Below are 18,560 nucleotides of genomic sequence, written 5' to 3' on the forward strand. Positions count from 1 at the left end.
AGAAAATGGAGGTATCCGTGTCTCAGACAGATGTTTCTCCTCTGCCGGCAACGTCCACCACCACCCCCCACCCCCCACCCCCCCCCCGCTGGGGAAGCAGGAAAGAACGGGGGTGGAGACAGGGCAGAGAGACCGAGTCGGGCCCGCCACCTGCAGGGGCAAGCCGGTGCCAGACGGGGCCAGCAGCCATCCCCCCCCCCCCCCCCCGTGCCGGCCTCTGAACCCCCTGGTGCCGGCCTCTGATCCCCCGGGTGCTGGCCTCTGAACCCCCCGGGCCGGCCTCTGAACCCCCCGGTGCTGGCCTCTGAACCCCCCGGTGCTGGCCTCTGACCCTCCAGTGCTGGCCTCTGAACCCCCCGGTGCTGGCCTCTGACCCTCCAGTGCTGGCCTCTGAACCCCCCGGGCCGGCCTCTGAACCCCCCGGTGCTGGCCTCTGACCCTCCAGTGCTGGCCTCTGAACCCCCCGGGCTGGCCTCTGAACCCCCCAGGCCGGCCTCTGAACCCCCCGGTGCTGGCCTCTGATCCCTCCAGTGCTGGCCTCTGAACCCCCCGGGGCCGGCCTCTGAACCCCCCGGTGTTGGCCTCTGAACCCCCAGGTGCTGGCCTCTGACCCTCCAGTGCTGGCCTCTGAACCCCCCCGGGCTGGCCTCTGAACCCCCCAGGCCGGCCTCTGAACCCCCCGGTGTTGGCCTCTGACCCCTCCAGTGCTGGCCTCTGAACCCCCCGGGCCGGCCTCTGAACCCCCCGGTGTTGGCCTCTGACCCCTCCGGTGTTGGCCTCTGACCCCTCCAGTGCTGGCCTCTGAACCCCCCGGGCCGGCCTCTGAACCCCCCGGTGCTGGCCTCTGAACCCCCCGGTGCCGGCCTCTGACCCTCCAGTGCCAGCCTCTGAACCCCCCGGTGCCGGCCTCTGAACCCCCTGGTGCTGGCCTCTGATCCCCCCGGTGCCGGCCTCTGATCCCCCCGGTGCCGGCCTCTGAACCCCTCTGAACCCCCCGGTGCCGGCCTCTGATCCCCCCGGTGCTGGCCTCTGAACCCCTCTGAACCCCCCGGTGCTGGCCTCTGAACCCCCTGGTGCCGGCCTCTGAACCCCTCTGAACCCCCCGGTGCCGGCCTCTGATCCCCCCGGTGCCGGCCTCTGAACCCCTCTGAACCCCCCGGTGCCGGCCTCTGAACCCCTCTGATCCCCCCGGTGCTGGCCTCTGATCCCCCCGGTGCCGGCCTCTGATCCCCCCGGGGCCGGCCTCTGATCCCCCCGGGGCCGGCCTCTGAACCCCCCGGTGCCGGCCTCTGATCCCCCTGGTGCCGGCCTCTGATCCCCCCGGGGCCGGCCTCTGAACCCCCCGGTGCCGGCCTCTGATCCCCCTGGTGCCGGCCTCTGATCCCCCCGGGGCCGGCCTCTGAACCCCTCTGATCCCCCCGGTGCTGGCCTCTGATCCCCCCGGGGCCGGCCTCTGAACCCCCCGGTGCCGGCCTCTGATCCCCCCGGGGCTGGCCTCTGATCCCCCCGGGGCCAGCCTCTGATCCTGGCCGGATGATGTCTGGGGAGCTGTGACGTCCCCTTTCGTACACGAGAGAGTTTGACCCGGGCTCCCGTCGCTCTGTGACCCGGAAGACCGCCGCTCGGTACCAGGTTTGCACGTGCCACCTCACTCCATCAGAAAGCAGCGCTCGGCCAAGTGCCTGGCCCCTTGGGTCACCGGGGCCTGGACCGCAGGCCTGCGTGTCCGTCGGGAGTGCGGCCGCGATGCACGGACACACACCGCGGTGTGCACACCGGCCCCAGGAGACCCGGGGCAGGGGCGGGGGGTCTCGAGCCCCTCTGAGCCGCGCCCCTGCATGACGCCCGGCCGCTCACCTGTGTGTATTCTCAGATGCACCTTGAGGTGGTGGGATGTCCGGAAGGTCTTCCCACAGTACGGGCAGTCCTTCATGGCCGAGCCCAGGCTCCTGTCCCGAAGCAGCGCGGGCGGCTGGACGCCGGCCGGTCTCCCCGCCTCCTCGCCGATGTCTGCAGCGGGGAAACGTTCGCACGTCACGTTAGCACATGTCACGCGTTGTTCGCACCAGAACTGCTAACATCACACAAAGTTAAACATGTCAATACCACACCTGTCTATTTCATTCTTTAAACCTGACAGAATGCTGACAATTCATGTATTTTCTTGTTATTCTCTAAAATTATTTCATCTCTCCTATCGTCGTTTTAAGTGGCATATGGTACCTTTATATTGAACTGAATTAAACAAGAAAAGAAACAGCTGTGTCAGCAGCTGGCTGGATTTCTTCTTTTGCTGAGCTCCTATTAAATAGTTTTTTTTTCTTCTTCCCAAAAAAATTTTAAAAAATGTTGGTGTTTGTTGAATCTGATTAATATATAATATGGACTCACTGGAGAATTTGTCATCAGAAACTCAAAAAAAAAAAAAAGAAAAAGATGTGTCTCTGCTGAATCTTGGAGACATGCAGATACACAGCTATTCTGGGACAGGAAAGAAAATTATCCCAAATAGAGCATTTCGTCCTTGTAGTCTTGTCGATATTGCTGGCTGCTGTGATCTCACGGAAGAGAGAAGAAAAGTCTGGAAATGCAGTTCCGCAATCAGCCCGCAACCAACAGAGAGAGAGAGAGAGAGAGAGAGAGAGAGGGATCCAATGTCACGTGGACAAACTCAGCTGCAAACGCCTGTAAACTCGGAGCCCGCAACTTGCGACTCTGTCTGCAAAGTGTCGATCAGCCGGCTGTTATTTCTTGCATAACCCAAACCATCAGGACACAGAGTAACATTTACAATGTGGCGGACTTTGGCGCAGAAATGTTCGGACTAAACAGTAAATACAACTGTGGAAACATCCCAGGGTTTGCAAGCTACGTTGTTGCAACAAGCTACGTTGTTGCAACACCCGAGGCCGACAAGCAGGGCGGGAGAGCTGCACAGACCCCGAGTCCCGGAGGCCGGTAGGGTCCTTGCTCGGCTAGCTGAGGCCTCTGCCCCACCCCGGGGCCCCATGATAGAGCCACTGTGAGAACTAGGGGACCTTCTGGGGTAACAACAGACATGTGGGCTCTGCAGAGAGCAGAATAAACAAGATTTGTACCTTGCAAACCATGGAAAATGCAAATGGACCTTTATTCTGTGATTCTGGTCACTGGAGTTTGCTGCTTGCATCCCAAAGGGACCAACTTCTAGGCCGTAAGCAGGATGAAGGGAAACACACTTCATCCTCATTGGGACGTGTGCAGAGCAGGCGTGGAAACGCTCCAGCATGGCCTGCGTCCTGACTACACACAACGACACCGTCACCCGGAAAAAAAGTTCTTGGAGGGCTCACCCTAATCCTAGTCTCCTAACTCCTCTGACCACCCTGGGGAGAGCCATCCTGAGGGTCTGATTACCTGACATCTTTTTCCTCCCAGTTTGCCCTGTGCTGAGCTCAGCCTACCGAGCACCAGGCTTGTGAATGCCCCACGCGAGTGTGGACAGGCTGAGGGATGAGGCCAAACGAGCCCGAGAGCATGTGCAGTGTCCCAGCAAGCGCGTGCCCACGTGCGGCCCCAGCGGGCCACCCACACCCCCGGGCAGAGTCCACCAGTGGCTGCCTTTGTCCTGAACCAGTTCCCCAAGAGCCCAGGAGAACCAGTCTGGTGCCAAACCAAGTCGCCCATAGGCTGGGTTTAAACAGCTATAATGACCCCTCTTACCCACCTTCTTGCCCGCCCCCATCCTCATCACGGGCACGGGTCTCCCAGATTGGCTCAGCTTCCCGTCGGTGGGCCGGCAGGATCAGCTCAGAACAACGGTGAGCGCTCACTGTCCCGCAGGGAGGTGCCCCGCTCAAGCCGGGGGCCCACAGCTCTCGGTGCCAGTTATAAGCAGGCACAGGTGCCCTGGATGTCGGCTTCAGGGGAAAGGAGGCCGGTGTGGACTCCTGCTGCTATATGCCCACGGGTCTGCACACGGCTCCGCTCCCAAGTCGTCCTCCAACCAAGCCCACCCCTCCAGCACAACAGGGCCGTCAAACAGAAAGGGCGGAGCGGAGCGCAGAGAGTGGGGGACAGGTCTCCCTGCAGCCCCCGCTGAACCCCGCCAACCCCCCCCCCAGGGCAGGTCACAGATTAGCAGGAGGGCGAGGCTGACCCTCCGGAAGGCTTCCCAGGGCGTGGGTGAGCGCCTGGCAGCAGATGCTGGAGGGGTGGCGGGGTCTGCATCCCTTTCATCTTCCCATCCTGGAGATGTGTGGCCCAATAAAGGGAATACATTTCTAAGATAAACAGCTTTTCTTGCAGATTTAAGAATCCAATTTTCGCTTTACACAGAAATGTCTTTTTTTTTTTTTTTTTTGGAGGGCCAGAAGGCCTATGGCGTTTACTCTTAGACTAAATCCAACTAGAAAAACAAACTCCGAGAGACGATGAAGGGGATTGTGGGTGGTCCCAGGAAGCGTCCATAGGGGCGGCGAGCCAAGCACAGCGACGGCTGAGGACACTGGGCCGGGCCTCGCGCGGGGGACTGGCCAGCACCCTGTGCTCACCACGGCTCAGCCCACCGAGCGCCCACGACACCCAAAGGGTGAGATGTGGCTGCCTGACTCCTTGTCCACCTGTGTGGGGTGCTGACCGCTGTCCTTCTGCAGGGTGCCGCAGGACGGAGGCCCGAGGCTTGGCCTGCAGCCCCGCACGCACCCTGGCCAGGGAAGCAGCCATGGTTCCAGTTACAGACAGACTGCCTGTCCCCAGCCCCTCCAGCACACCGGGGGCGGAGAGGAGGTAGCCTTTTAAATGCTATAGCTCTGATCCTTTATCAGACCATCTGTGGGTTGGTTGGAGCGTTTTAAGAAATGTCTTTTCCCACAGCCTGAGTACTCCTTCCCTACCACTGGACACCTTCTCCAAGAGCTCTGGGGAAGGAAGGGGGCACGTGGACAGAGGCCGGCCTCAGACCTGCGTCTGTATAGACGGGATGGACGGACGGTCCCGCCGGCTCCTGGAGGCCGGAGTGGCCCTGGCACTCTGTACCCTGTCTCCGTGCCCACCAGCCTCAGCCAGGTGCTCTGGGTCCCGCCTGATGGCAAAATGGTTAGGAAAAAACTCCCGGGACCCCCATTCTTGTCTTGACCCTCCTCAACCACGTGGGATCCACTCCTCAGGGGTGGAGCCGTGTAGGGAGCAGCGACTAAGACTCCCCAGGAACCAGCTGCTTGGGCTACCCTTCCCGGGTGCCCGCCCAGAACAGGGGGCTGTCACAGGTACCGAAACCCTGCCAGCTCTCGCCTGTCCCCACCAGCTGGGGGTGTGTGCTGAAAAACAGAAGACAGACCCAATCATTTCACAGTGCGTCTCCGGAATGCGACGTTAGTGGGCGCCGTCAGATAGCTGACACCCCTCATTCTGCCGTGCCTCCCACACCTCCGTGTGCTCCTGACAACCCCCAGAGAGGACTCCGCGAAGGCCTGCACCACATGACCTTACAGCACAGCCTGCTCTGGACCCTCAGGGGAGGGTGGAAGCCCCACCCACCCCGCTGCCGCAGGCCAGGCTGAGTAGGAGGCGTGGCCTAAGTATGGCCATGGGTCCTGAGGCCCTTCGTCAGTACCAGAACCACAGCTGGTTGTACCGGACACTTAGGAAGACAGGAGGACCTGAAGTTGCAACCTAGGCACAGTGAACGCGCTTAGCGACTGTCTGAAGCCGTCCGGCAGCGGCTGTCCCTGCTGCACACCAATAGCAGTGTCTTATGACATCCTAACCAAACTGTGTGTGTCCGAAGTATGAAACGTGGTTTATAAAATAATGCTGTAGCTTAGGATACATTTTGCCCCCAGGTAATCTTTAAAGACGAGGCTCCTTTAGCACACATTTAAAATAGGCTTGCTCGCCAGGAGGCAGTGGGATACTTCCCGTCTGGGTTCCGAACACCAGGCTGTGCTGGGCAGATCCCTTCAGCCCACCCAGGACGTGGTTTCTCATGGCCCAGGGGATGTGAGTCCTGTAGTCCTGCCGTGCTGGGGAGTTCCAAGCCACCCAGAGGCTGTCCTCACCACGGCCTCGCTTGGCCTTTCACTCATGTCCCTGACCTCCTTCTAACTCAAATGAGAAAGTGGGGATGGTCTCAGACAATGGGAGGAAGGGCCCAGGAAGGGACAGTTAGTACTCCTGAACCTGCACGTGTCCCTGCTTTACCCCGCTGACTCGCTCTGGTCTGTAGCGGGAGGTGATGCCAAGCAGAGAGAACATCCTGCCTCTCCTTCCCGGTTCTGGCAACTTCACCACACAAACATTGAGGTGGCAGAATCACACAGTAGTGGCCGCCTGAGTCACTCCGTCACCAGATGAACAGGAGCTGGCCCCACCCGACTTTGCATGAATGATAAAAATATCTTGGTTCTGTTAAAATAGGGAGAGCTGGAGATCTGTCATCACAGGAGGGGCTCAGGAGCTGACGGAGAGGAGCTGGCGTTCTTCCGGCGAGGTCGGCACTGATCCCAGTGGTCCAGGCCACCCTACGGATGCACAGAGTGACTCGGGGAATAAGGGCCAGAGAGAGACCAAATCACAGAAGCAAGAGGGTTCTCTTTACATCGTGCATGTTTTCTCAGTTCTCAGGGCACCCTGCCAGGCAGCCTTACCCTGCTCACACCCACAGGACAGCAGGAAAGATTTCCACTTAAAACTGTTATAACAAGGATCTTGTTGGTGGTGGTGGTGATGGAGATGATGGTGACGATGATGTTGATGATGGTGATGTTGATGGAGATGGTGATGACGGTGGTGACGGTGGTGACGGTGGTGATGATGGTGATGGTGGTGGTGATGGTGGTGGTGATGGAGATGATGGTGACGATGATGTTGATGATGGTGATGTTGATGGAGATGGTGATGATGGTGGTGACGGTGGTGATGATGGTGATGTTGATGGTGATGACGGTGATGTTGATGGTGATGACGGTGACGGTGGTGACGGTGGTGATGATGGTGACAGTGGTGATGATGGTGATGTTGATGGTGATGACGGTGATGTTGATGGCGATGATGGTGACGGTGGTGATGTTGATGTTGATGGTGATGACGGTGATGATGGTGGTGACGGTGGTGATGGTGGTGATGATGGTGATGGTGGTGATCAGGGGTCTCCAAACTATGGCCTCCTGAGGCCATTTATCCAGCCCCCACCGCACTTCTGGAAGGGACACCTCTTTCATTGGTCAGTGAGTACTGTATGTGGTGGCGCTGCAAAGCACGGTGGCGCTCACATACAGTACTATTGATACTTCTGGTGATGCAGGACGCACATGTCACAGGTCCAGAAGCGCGTCATATCACTTGTTACGGCTAGCAGTGACAAACATGGAACCGGACATTGATCATGTCATTAGCCAAAAGCAGGCCCATAGTTCCCATTGAAATACTGATCAGTTTGTTGACTTAAATTTACTTGTTCTTTACTTTAAATATTGTATTTGTTCCCGTTTTGTTTTTTTACTTTAAAATAAGACGTGCAGTGTGCATAGGAATTTGTTCATAGTTTTTTTTATAGTCCGGCCCTCCAATGGTCTGAGGGACAGTGAACTGGCCCCCTATATAAAATGTTTGGGGACCCCTGGTAGTGATGATGGTAATGGTGACAGTGGTGGTGATGATGGTGATGGTGGTGATGGTGATGACGATAATGGTGATGGTGGTGATGATGGTGATGGTGGTGGTAGTGATGGTGATGACGGTAATGGTGTTGATGATGGTAATGTTGATGTGATCACGGTGATGATGGTGGTGGTGATGGTAATGGTGATGATGAGGATGAGGATGATAATGGTATGGTGGAGATAGTGATGATGGTGGTGATGGTGATGATGGTGATGATGGTGGAGATGGTGATGATGGTGGTGATGACGGTGATAATGGTAATGGTGTTGATGGTGATGGTGATGGTGATGATGGTGATGATGGTAATGGTGTTGATGATGGTGATGTTGATGGTGATGGTGTGATGGTGATGATGGTGTTGATGATGGTGGTGATGGTGATGATGGTAATGGTGTTGATAATGGTGATGTTGATGTGATGACAGTGATGATGGTGATGATGGTGATGTTGATGGTGATGATGGTGGTGATGGTGATGGTGATGATGGTGATGTTGATGGTGATGGTGATGGTGGTGATGGTGATGATGGTGTAGATGGTGATAATGGTGGTGATAATGGTGATAGTGGTAGGGATGGTGATGGCAGTGGTGATGATGATGGTGATGATGGTGATGTTGATGGTGATGACGGTGATGGTGGTGATGGTGATGGTGGTAATGGTGATGACGGTGATGATGGTAATGGTGTTGATGATGGTGATGTTGATGTGATGACGGTGATGATGGTGATGTTGATGGTAATGACGGTGATGGTGGTGATGGCGATGGTGGTGATGGTGATGATGGAGATGGTGATAATGGTGGTGATGATGATGGTGGTAGGGATGGTGATGGTAGTGGTGATAGTGATGATGGTGATGTTGATGGTGATGGTGGTAATGGTGGTGATGGTGATGATGGTAATGGTGATGACGGTGATGATGTTGATGATGGTGATGTTGATGTGATGACGGTGATGATGGTGATGTTGATGGTAATGACGGTGATGGTGGTGATGGCGATGGTGGTGATGGTGATGATGGAGATGGTGATAATGGTGGTGATGATGATGATGGTGGTAGGGATGGTGATGGTAGTGGTGATGGTGATGATGGTGGTGATGGTGGTGATAGTGATGATGGTGATGTTGATGGTGATGGTGGTAATGGTGGTGATGGTGATGATGGAGATGGTGATAATGGTGGTGATGATGATGATGGTGGTAGGGATGGTGATGGTAGTGGTGATGGTGATGATGGTGGTGATGGTGGTGATAGTGATGATGGTGATGTTGATGGTGATGGTGGTAATGGTGGTGATGGTGATGATGGTAATGGTGATGATGGTGATGTTGACGGTGATGATGGTGATGGTAGTAATGGTGATGGTGATGGTGATGATGAGGACGATAATGGTGATGGTGGTGATGGTGATGGTGGTGATGATGGTGATGGTGGTGATGGTGGTGATGATGGTGATGTTGATGATGGTGATGTTGATGGTGATGACGGTGATGGTGGTGATGGTGATGATGGTGGAGATGGTGATAATGGTGGTGGTGATGATGGTGGTGGGGATGGTGATGATGAGGATGATAATGGTGATGATAGTGATGGTGATTATGAAGATGATAATGGTGATGGTGGTGATGGTGGTGATGATTATGGTAATGGTGATGGTGATGACTCCATGCAGTGAATGGAGAGTTTTCCCAGCAACCTTACCTGTGTAAGGTAGCAGCTGTCTGTATACCTTAGCGTTTATTACTTTATAACTAAAATGCCATGGTATTTTAATTTTCATGGAATTTCTTCTATTATAAGACATTTTTTAGATGAATTTTGAGATTAATTCTGAAGGTGCCTTATGCAGGGAACACCACAAATGTCTGCATCTCAAAGCATTATTTTAAAAAAAAACTATTCAGGAGTCGAAGGGGTGAGCTGGGCACCAAAAAATGACACCTTTTTTAATGTCTTTGCCCACATATCCCAGCGGTTTAAGATCTTCTCAGGGGAGAAGAAATAATGGACATGTTGGAGAAAGCCCAAAAGAACGCATAGTTCCTTTTAAAAGCTTAACAGTTTCCCTAATTTTGAAAACTTTAAGAGCAATAGTATGAATGAAACAATCGTTTCCTGTGGTAGAGATTCTTAGTGAGGAATTCCTTTTATTTTCAAAAAGTGATTTTAAGTTAATGGCATACATAAAAATTGTAACATCACTGTAAACAATTCCACTTAATTCTTGGAAGGCACGCACTGGATTAGTGTTAATTTGGGGTCTCTGTCATTTCATCAAAAGTCCTCAGATTTAAGATGGCCATATATAGTCATGTTAAACAGTTAAGCATTAATATGGATTGGCAAAAGTGTTTGTTTAAAGAGAGAAATTTTTGTCCACTGAGGAGAAGGCAATGGCCAGCTTCCCTTTGGGTCTCAGGATGGGGCCTGGGTTGGGCTCACGGGGGGGGGACCCCAAGCGTCTCAGCTGACTGGACGTCCAGGCGCAGAGGTGAACAGCTGGGGTGTTCACTATGGTTGCCTTTTTTTCACCTTTGACCCAAACTCTAAAGTGTGTGTTTTTGCTTTTGGCGAGATAGGATTTCGGGAATTGGGGGAAATAGGTCATAAAAAGGCTACAGTTTGGAGGGAAAATGTAAGATACTAGGATCTCAAATAGCTTCTCTAAAGCAACATTTTGATGAGTTAAGTGAAAATGAATCAGAAACACATGGATTAAATTTCCCTTAAAATACACAAGGGTTCCACAGTCAAGCCTGTGGGCCAAATGTGTTTCTGGTTTGACCAAGCCCAGAGCCCTATCTTAACTGTCGGGGAGAGTACGGGACCCCTGCTGGGGCTGGGGCCACCCATGGGGCCTCCTCCCTTCGGCATACTGTGACCTGGCCGTGGACAGACATTTGCTGTCATGGGGTCTGGCTCCCTCGGGCCAGCTGTGGGCAGGTGCTTTTAAGTCCCATGGTCGTTAATCTCCTGCCCAAGTGGACTCGCTACTGCCCTGACCTCATTGGGACCCCTGCCGTCCTCAGCACCCACCCACCTTGTCTCCTCCCCTCAAACCTCCTAGCTGGTTTCCACCCTGGGGCTTGGTGCCAGCTGCCCTGCCCTGGGGACCCTCCAAACACACCTGTTCTGAGAGGCATCCCCTGACCACATCACCGTCTGAGGGCGGCTCTCCAGCTCCTGGTCCCAGCCGCTCTTTCTGCTCCACTCCTCCGTGGTGCCCGCCACCACGCTCCACACACTCTGACCTATGTACCTGTCTGCCCCCGCCTGTCCCCTTCCCCAGAATGCGAGCTCTGCGTGGATGGGGGCCCTTTACTGCTGTGTGGCACTACGTCCCTGCACGCGGCAGGCACACAGCTCAGAGTGGGTGCTCAATTCATACTTTAAAAAAAAAGACTGTGCATACGTTTTTCAGTAAATAAAAGAAATCAAAGGAGACAAGCACGTCAGAATGCAGACTCTGCCAAGCTCAGTTCTGAGGGTGAGAGGGAAGCTGTCACAAGCAGCCCCGGGGCGTGGGGGGACTGGCCCCACCCACCAGCAAAACACCAGAAAGGCCCCAACCTGCTCAGCACCTCCAGGGACTGCGGTGTGATGCCAGCAGGGCGGGCAGGTGGGCAGGGGTGCCCGGGGGGCTTTCTGGAGGAGGTGGCCTCGGGGTGTCTCGAGATCTCTCCCCTCCCAGGTGGAAGGAGCCACAGACGAGGTTGCTAGAAGACGGGGGGTCACTGTGGCAGTTTCCTGTATACCCACTTCCTCACTAGAAACAGACACCTCGCCATCATGAGAGGACATCCAGCCACTGATCAGCAGCAGGGTGGAGGAAAACAGATCCGTGTAAAGTAACCCACACCCCAATTACTCTCGTTGTTATGGCGAAATACTTGGGGTCCCTTCTCTTTTTCATACTTTACCCCTTTCTTTAAAAGACAAAAAAAGAAACAACTACAAAAGCTTTTACTTTCAATAAAGCAGAAATTCCCAAAAGATTTCTGCATAATTTATTTTCTTAAAAAAACAAAAACAAAAAATAAAACCTATAGCTTTCAAGATCCTCTTAAGATAACACAGACTCTTTTTAGGGGTGGGGTGGGGGTGGGGGGAAGGCCGAGGGGGTCTGACTGCCAGGTGTTTCAGGGACCCCTCCCTAAATGGCCCTGAGACAGGCTGGAGAGAGCTCGTGAAAATAACCTGGTCTGTGGCCACAGCCGGTGGGGCCGGGTCCTCCTCCTGGGAGCCCGCACGTCGAGAGAGAGAGAGAGAGAGAGAGAGAGAGAGAGAGACACACACACACACACACACACACACGAGGGGATGGATGGTCTGCAGATATGTCCCCAACCGCCCCCTCTACCCCCCCCAGGAGGAGAGGTTTTGCCATACTCTTTTTTAAACAAAGAAGACATCTTAAGCACCTTGCCATATCTTTCATTTAATCGCTGGCAGAAGGCAAGTCCCCGATGAACGCCAGTCAGCCTGCGTCTTTCTCTTGAACCAGCTGAGGGATCCGGGCTTTTAATATAGCCGTTCCAATTATGGTAAAAGTCACCTAGTACCTTATAACCACAAATATTGACAGTTTACTGCACAACACACTCCTGACATTTGAAGGTCACACCATACATAATACATACTCTTTTATAAAAGCGTCGGGAGCAGAGATACATGATAAGCCATTACGCCCCCTCCCTCCCTGCCCCTCACCGTCGGCGGTCTGTGTTTACGTACAGCCCAGGCTGACGAGGTTACATGGGAGGCACACACACCATTTTAAATAATCTATTAAGGCAGCATGCAGGCTTGCGTGACAGATTGGGACGGTCATGGACACGGTGTGGACAGATTGGCTGGCCCGGGCGTGGGGTCCAGGGGACCGTCCTCCTCCAATGTCGGGTCCCAATGCCACTCTGCCCCGGAAAGCCCCTGACTCGCTTCACAGTCAGACCCCGAGTAGATCCCCACACCCCAAGCCCCTGAGTAGAACAGAGTCACACTATGCTCCTGGTTTTCAGACTGTCTGCATGTGGCTGAAAAGCGACTTGAACAATTCACCTGGTCCCAGCCCGCCAGGGTGCCCCACGGGGACGTTGACCATGGCTCCAACACGGGCGCCTGGCACCGGTGAGAACCGCGGTGGGACGCTCCCTAAGCCTCTAGGACACCCAGGCGGGGCGAGGGGGGGACTTCTAGGCTCACCCACCGTGCTGGCTGCCCCTGCTCAGAAGGCTGTTCCGTCTCGTCTCCCTCCCTGGGTAAGGATGGGTGGAAGGGTTTAAATTCCAGGTTAAGCGTAAAGTGTCTGTAGCTCAAAGGTCAGAACCAAGCTCCGCCGACTTGGGGGAACGCAAACCTGGGGGAACGGCCTGAGCTCTCCGAGGCTCGGTTTCCTCACCTGCACCGCGGGCACAATTCAGTCGCGCACGGCGCCTGGTGCCCCAAACGCCCAATTTGTGGTGGCTTTTATTTTAGCGTGAATCCTGCCAAAGGGACGCGTTCTGTGCGAGGAGGACGGCGCTGCGGCCGGAGCGCACGCCACACCCCTCCAGCTCTGCGGTGGAACCAGACATACATGCGCACGAGGTCCGGCATGGGGCGGGGCAGGCACGCTCCTCCCCCGGAAAGCCCCACTGGGAGGGGTCCCTCCGGAGCCCCAAGACCTAGGCATGTCTCCCAGGCTAACAGTGAGAAGCAGTTGAGGCCGCCACGGCACTGCGCACGCACGACAATCTTTAACCACCAAAGAAGCTGCAGGTCATTAGCAACGGCACCCAACTCCTCTCACAGGGCACTAACGGCCGCCGCTAGAAATTTATTATATATTATATATATAATATATGTACACACGTGCCTGTGTAAACACAGAAACACACAGGGAACTGTACTAGAGATGAGTAACCAGCGAGCCATCCAGATAAATAAAAGTCCCCTCTAAGACTGGTTTTATTTATTTTATTTTATTTTTTATTTCCAGAATGAACGTCTTAAAATTTAAGGCATGGGACGAAAATGATTCTATAAAGATGACGTGTTTATTAGCATTAAATCCCAGGAAAGAGGGCTTCCTGAGAAAGAATACATTTTTTTGTTGTTGTTGTTTGCCTCTGAAAAAAAGCATGCCTCATTAGCATGTGTGTGTTTCTTTAAGAAGCGACTCCGAGTTAGAGGCCCCACGTGATCTCGGGGTTGCTATGGTAAATATGCATTTTTTATTGAAGAGTAAACAGCGGCAGGAAACAAGTGTCAACTGCCAGCTTGCACAGTCACTGCCATGTTGGCGCTGAACGAAGGTGGCCAGGCCTTCCCATCGGGGAGCAGTTGTTGGAGCAATGCTATTGTGGGATCAAGATTTGAATTTTTTTTTTAAAGAAATAATGCTGAACTCTTCCATACGTTGTAGTAATGAATACTTTTGTTGACATAGAAAAATCAGCCAAACAACACAACAAAAATCTCTGTCCAGCTCTGCCCATCACAGAGCACAGGCCGTTCTAGAAACTTGTTGCCCGGCTGGTGGACCTCCAAAGGACAAGACCCTTTGGCCTTTGGCTCAGGGCCACAGCCAAGGACACACCACTGTCCACTGTCTTGGTCCTTGCAGGCCAAACAGAGCCAGAGCCGAATGCCCCGGGGAATGGCCTGGCCTGGTCAGCGTGTTCGTCCTCGCTAGGCGGACGCCCCAGGCCACTGGACGGGCAGAGGACTTCAGCCTTCGGCCCATAGGACTGTGACACTTGAGCCAAGCTTTCACTGTTCCCCCCTTGGAAAGATTGGCAAGAGCCTGAATTTATTCTTGATAGTTGGTAACAGGCCATTCTGTTTCCCTCTGATGTCCACGGGTGACTCTTCTCCACAAATGAGGCTGTGTCATCAACCTCGGAGAGCTCTGGTCACATCCTGAGTGGGCCTCCACGAGCGTCTCTGGCCAGGTAAAGGGTCTGGAGTTTGTCCCTCTGATACACCCACTTTCCTTCCGTCTGTGACTGGCAGGGGACAAGGCTGAGAGCTCCCCCCACACGCGAGCACAGAGTGGGTGTCCGACCACAATCACCCACCGCACGCGTGAATGCACGCTGCGGGAAGAAGCTGGGAACAAGCAGACTGACCCCACAGCTCCGGCGGGACTGGCCTCCGGGGTCGCGGCTTCTACGGGGAGGTCAAGTCGGGCTCTCACTTCCTTTGATCACAGATGAGAAGTATCAAATGTTGGCAAGTTTCTCAGAGGACACGTTTCGGGCTCTGGGGGTCCCTCCGATGACCACGACGAGTCTAAAGGAAGCTTGACCAGGGACAAGGAAGCAAAAGGACCGTCCTCACAGGAGCCCCCGGCGGAGAGGCAACAACAGGGAGCCCTGCTCAGGACGCACGGGGCTGAGGGCCGGACCCCCGTGTCTGCAAGGCCCCCAGGCCCCTCGGAGCCAGCCCGACCCGCAGGGAACAGCTCCGCGCTCTGCTCTTCAAAACACCGAGACCTCCGTGACGCGAGGTCTGAGCTGGAACCTGAGCCGTGCGCCTGATTGATCAAACCACTGAACTCACAACCTATCGTTTCCACGATCGTCACGTTGCGTATGGCACGGTCACAGTGAAACCTGCGAGTTTGGGAGCCGGAAGGCGTGAGGCTTGCAGAGGCATGGTGGCCGGGGGCAGAGGCACCGGCGTTGGGACCGACCACCGGCTCCAGGTTCCAGCCGGGCCCCAGGGGCGGTGTGCTGGGGAAGCCTTCCTCGCCTGCCTGGCCGCCCCCACTGTCCGAGAAGCGGGAACAACAGCCCCCACACCCTGTGCAGACTCACTGAGAGGACACGTCTGGTGGGCCCCCCACTGGTGCTCCCTGCCCCCACCGGGGCCTGAATACTCACAACACGGGTGACAGCCAGCAGGATGAGTCCCCGTAGGAGCTCTGACCACAGGCGGCCGCCCCTGCCCCTGGCACCTCCGAGCTGGAGCCCCACCGCCTACCGGGGACGCTGGGACGGTCATGTCCGCCTGGCACAGTGACACCAGCTCCGGGGCTGGGACACACGGAGGCGGGCTCAACGCATCTGCCGCTGGCCCTCAGGACGCTCCTAGACAAGAGACCAGCTCCACACGTCCCTCTGAGGCCAGTACGCGGGGGCGGGGAGGAGGCCCTGGGGTGGTGGGGACTGAGGTAACAGGGAGAGGGGAGGGAGCACGCAGCTCGGGGGGCTCCCAGACCCCTGCCCGACATGGGTGGGCAGTGGGGGCAGCACACCGGCCGACTGTCCTGGCTCGGTCCCTCCCACTGGGTGTCGGGGCCTGAGGAAAACAGCGGCCACACATATGTTCCTGGGGGCCTTTCGCCACCGGGGTGCTCCACGGGCACCCCCGGAATGAGGAGGGACTCTCCGCTCTCCCACCTGAGGAGCTGACTGTGTGCTCCCTCCACTGGAGCCCCAGCCCCCACTCCCATCCCCCCAGCTCACTCACAGGGGGCACCACCCCATTCCTCCTGCTACTGCTCGCACCCCCGGTCTGTCCTCGGCCTCCGGCGAGGTCCCTGGCACACAGGGGTCACTCTGACAAGGCGACCCCCTTCACTCCATTAGAGGCCAGTGGCTTTTGCTCTAATGCAGAAAACCGCTCTCTCCCTTCCCCACGGAAGTGTCCATACCCCACACCGGACAGCGAGGACTCACCAGAGCCGAGCCCTGGACCCTCTGCCCGCCCCGGTTACAATCACCGATCGCGACTGCGATTTGGAGTCAAAACAGACATCCCAGCAGCGTGCGAACTGCACCTCAGCCACGTGTATCACAATAACTTACACCAAAGAGCACCCCACCCTCAGCTCCCTCTGTGTCCCCAACGCCCTGTACGGACACTGCCCTCCCTAAGCGCCTGGCCTCTCCACCCGCTGACCCCTGCCCGGGACAGGAGGTCACAGAGCCAGCTGCCTGCGCCCGGCACATGGACCAAGTCCGACTTTGCAGCGCGGGTCCAAAGCCACAGAGGCGGTCCAAAGCCAAGCTGCCCGAGGACACGCAGAGGCTCAGAAGGAAGCAGGCAGGGCGGCATGCTGACGGCCACCACACCTCGAGGGATTTGGGCCAGGGAAGCGGAGGGGACACGGGGGCCCGTTTCCGTTTTGTACCGCGTGGGGGAGCACCCACAGTCGTCACACGGGGCTTGCGTGTGCTAAGTTTGCTGTTTGCGTTTACAAAGGTGGGGTGTTCTGGGTGTGGGCTGGAGAGTGTCCCCGACTGCACTGGGCCCACGGGGCAGCGGATGTGGGCTGAGCAGAGGGGCTTCTCCCCTCCGGCCCCCTTCCCCGCCCCCCTGGCGGCCCCCTACCCGGCAGACATCGCTCTGCATCCTCTGTCTCAGCTGCCGTGATCCCGGACAACTTTCCACCTTCAGCGCGAGCTTCCGTGACCTCAGCTGGGCAAAGAAGGCGGGGCCTCCGGACTGATCCCGGTCACTCATGATCAGTCTATTATTTCAAAGACAGCTATGATAGCGGGGTGAGGTGCTCAGAGGAGGAGGGAGAGAAACACTCTAAATGATAGCCAATGCCCCCGAGCCTTTGCCACTGCACCCAGCAACGCTGGGACATGGGCCCACAACCCTCGTCAAGTTTCAAAGAGGCCCCAGTGGAAAGGGCGGTGACTGGATCGAGACGGAGTGGTCACAGGGTCACGCACCTCTAGGGGCCCTGTCCCCGGCCGGGTGGCTGACACGAGCACCAGGATGCCCACATCGCCCACGGTGTGTGGGGCTGGAGAATGCTCTTGCCACCATCCCTGACCCTCACCCGTCCTCCAGCAATGAACGTCCAACCCTGTCCTTCCTGCCTCCCTCCCGTGGCCTCCCCACACTCCCTCGCCCCTGAACCTTTTCTGGAGGTTTCTGCTCGCTGACCTGCTGCTCGGGCTGCTCACTAATGTTCCCCGTGGGCTCTGGCTGCAGCCTGCTCACCGGGCGTACCCCACGGGCCAGCCCGTCCGTCCTCACCTACAACGCTGCGCGCAGGGCTGGCCCACACACAGTCTCCCGACAGACAGGAGCCGGTGGCCTCTCCCGTGGGAAAGGCTCTGCTCCTCCTCCTCTGCCTTTCTCCCTCGGGCCTCTTCACGGAGCGACGCCGGGACCTCGCCCAGTGACCAGATGCCCCGCAGCCCTCCTGGCCTCACCTCTCGCTCGGTCCCTGCCCCGGTGACCACTGCAATGCGAGCTGATTCATCCAGCCAACGCACAGTTCCTGGGCCAGCTCTGTGCCGGACACTGAGCTGTGCAACGGGCGCCGGGGGACAGAGCAGACCGGGCCACCAGCCCACGGAGTGGCCGCCTGGACCACCGCGGGCACAGAGGAGGCAGGGGCCTCCCGGGCTGACGTCCATGTCCTGCAGGGAGGTGCCCAGTTCCCTCCATAGTTCTCGTTGGTCTTCGAGAAACTAGGTCGCAGTGAACACATCAGAGGAACCCAGTGCTCCCTCTGGGGACGGGCCTCTGGCCTGTGCAAGCTTCTCAGCTGGGGCTCTTTCTGAGGTTCTTCCAACTTCTAGGGCACCCTCCAAGGAGTAGGGGACGGGGGGCTTGGGTGTCTGTGCCCATGCCGCCCACCGTGACTTGTGGGCTGAGCTCGAGGACGCTGTTCTATCAGCGGAGCCCCCGGTGTGCCCACCCTGCTCCTGCGGTCGACCACGGGGCACCTGCTGGCAGTCTCCCCTGAGCCACCAGCATGAGACTCTGCCGGGGGGACCGCGGGGGCTGAGAGCTTCGCCCCGAGGAGCTCACCACGCACGCGGGCGGGCACCATCAACATATGGGACATGAAAATGGTAAGAACCGGCCGGCGTGAAGATAAACAGTAAACAGACTCCGACCACTATCGCGACAGCAGCTGACGTTTGCCAGGCCGGACGTGCCGACCTCCCTCTGTACAGATGAGAC

At 56.6% G+C, this 18,560-nt stretch overlaps 1 protein-coding gene across 4 annotated transcripts in view; it reads right to left on the reverse strand.

Moving 5' to 3' along the window:
* The window catches only part of ZNF536 (zinc finger protein 536), a 409,759-nt gene that overhangs the window by 137,823 nt on the left and 253,376 nt on the right, over positions 1–18,560 (reverse strand). For all 4 annotated transcript variants that reach the window (XM_066243745.1, XM_066243744.1, XM_066243746.1 and 1 more), the window contains exon 4: positions 1,858–2,010. In XM_066243745.1, coding sequence (XP_066099842.1) covers positions 1,858–2,010 — 153 coding nt within the window. The remainder of the gene's footprint in view (positions 1–1,857; positions 2,011–18,560) is intronic.

This window comes from Saccopteryx bilineata, chromosome 9 (genome assembly GCF_036850765.1).
Source record: "Saccopteryx bilineata isolate mSacBil1 chromosome 9, mSacBil1_pri_phased_curated, whole genome shotgun sequence".
NCBI lineage: Eukaryota > Metazoa > Chordata > Mammalia > Chiroptera > Emballonuridae > Saccopteryx > Saccopteryx bilineata.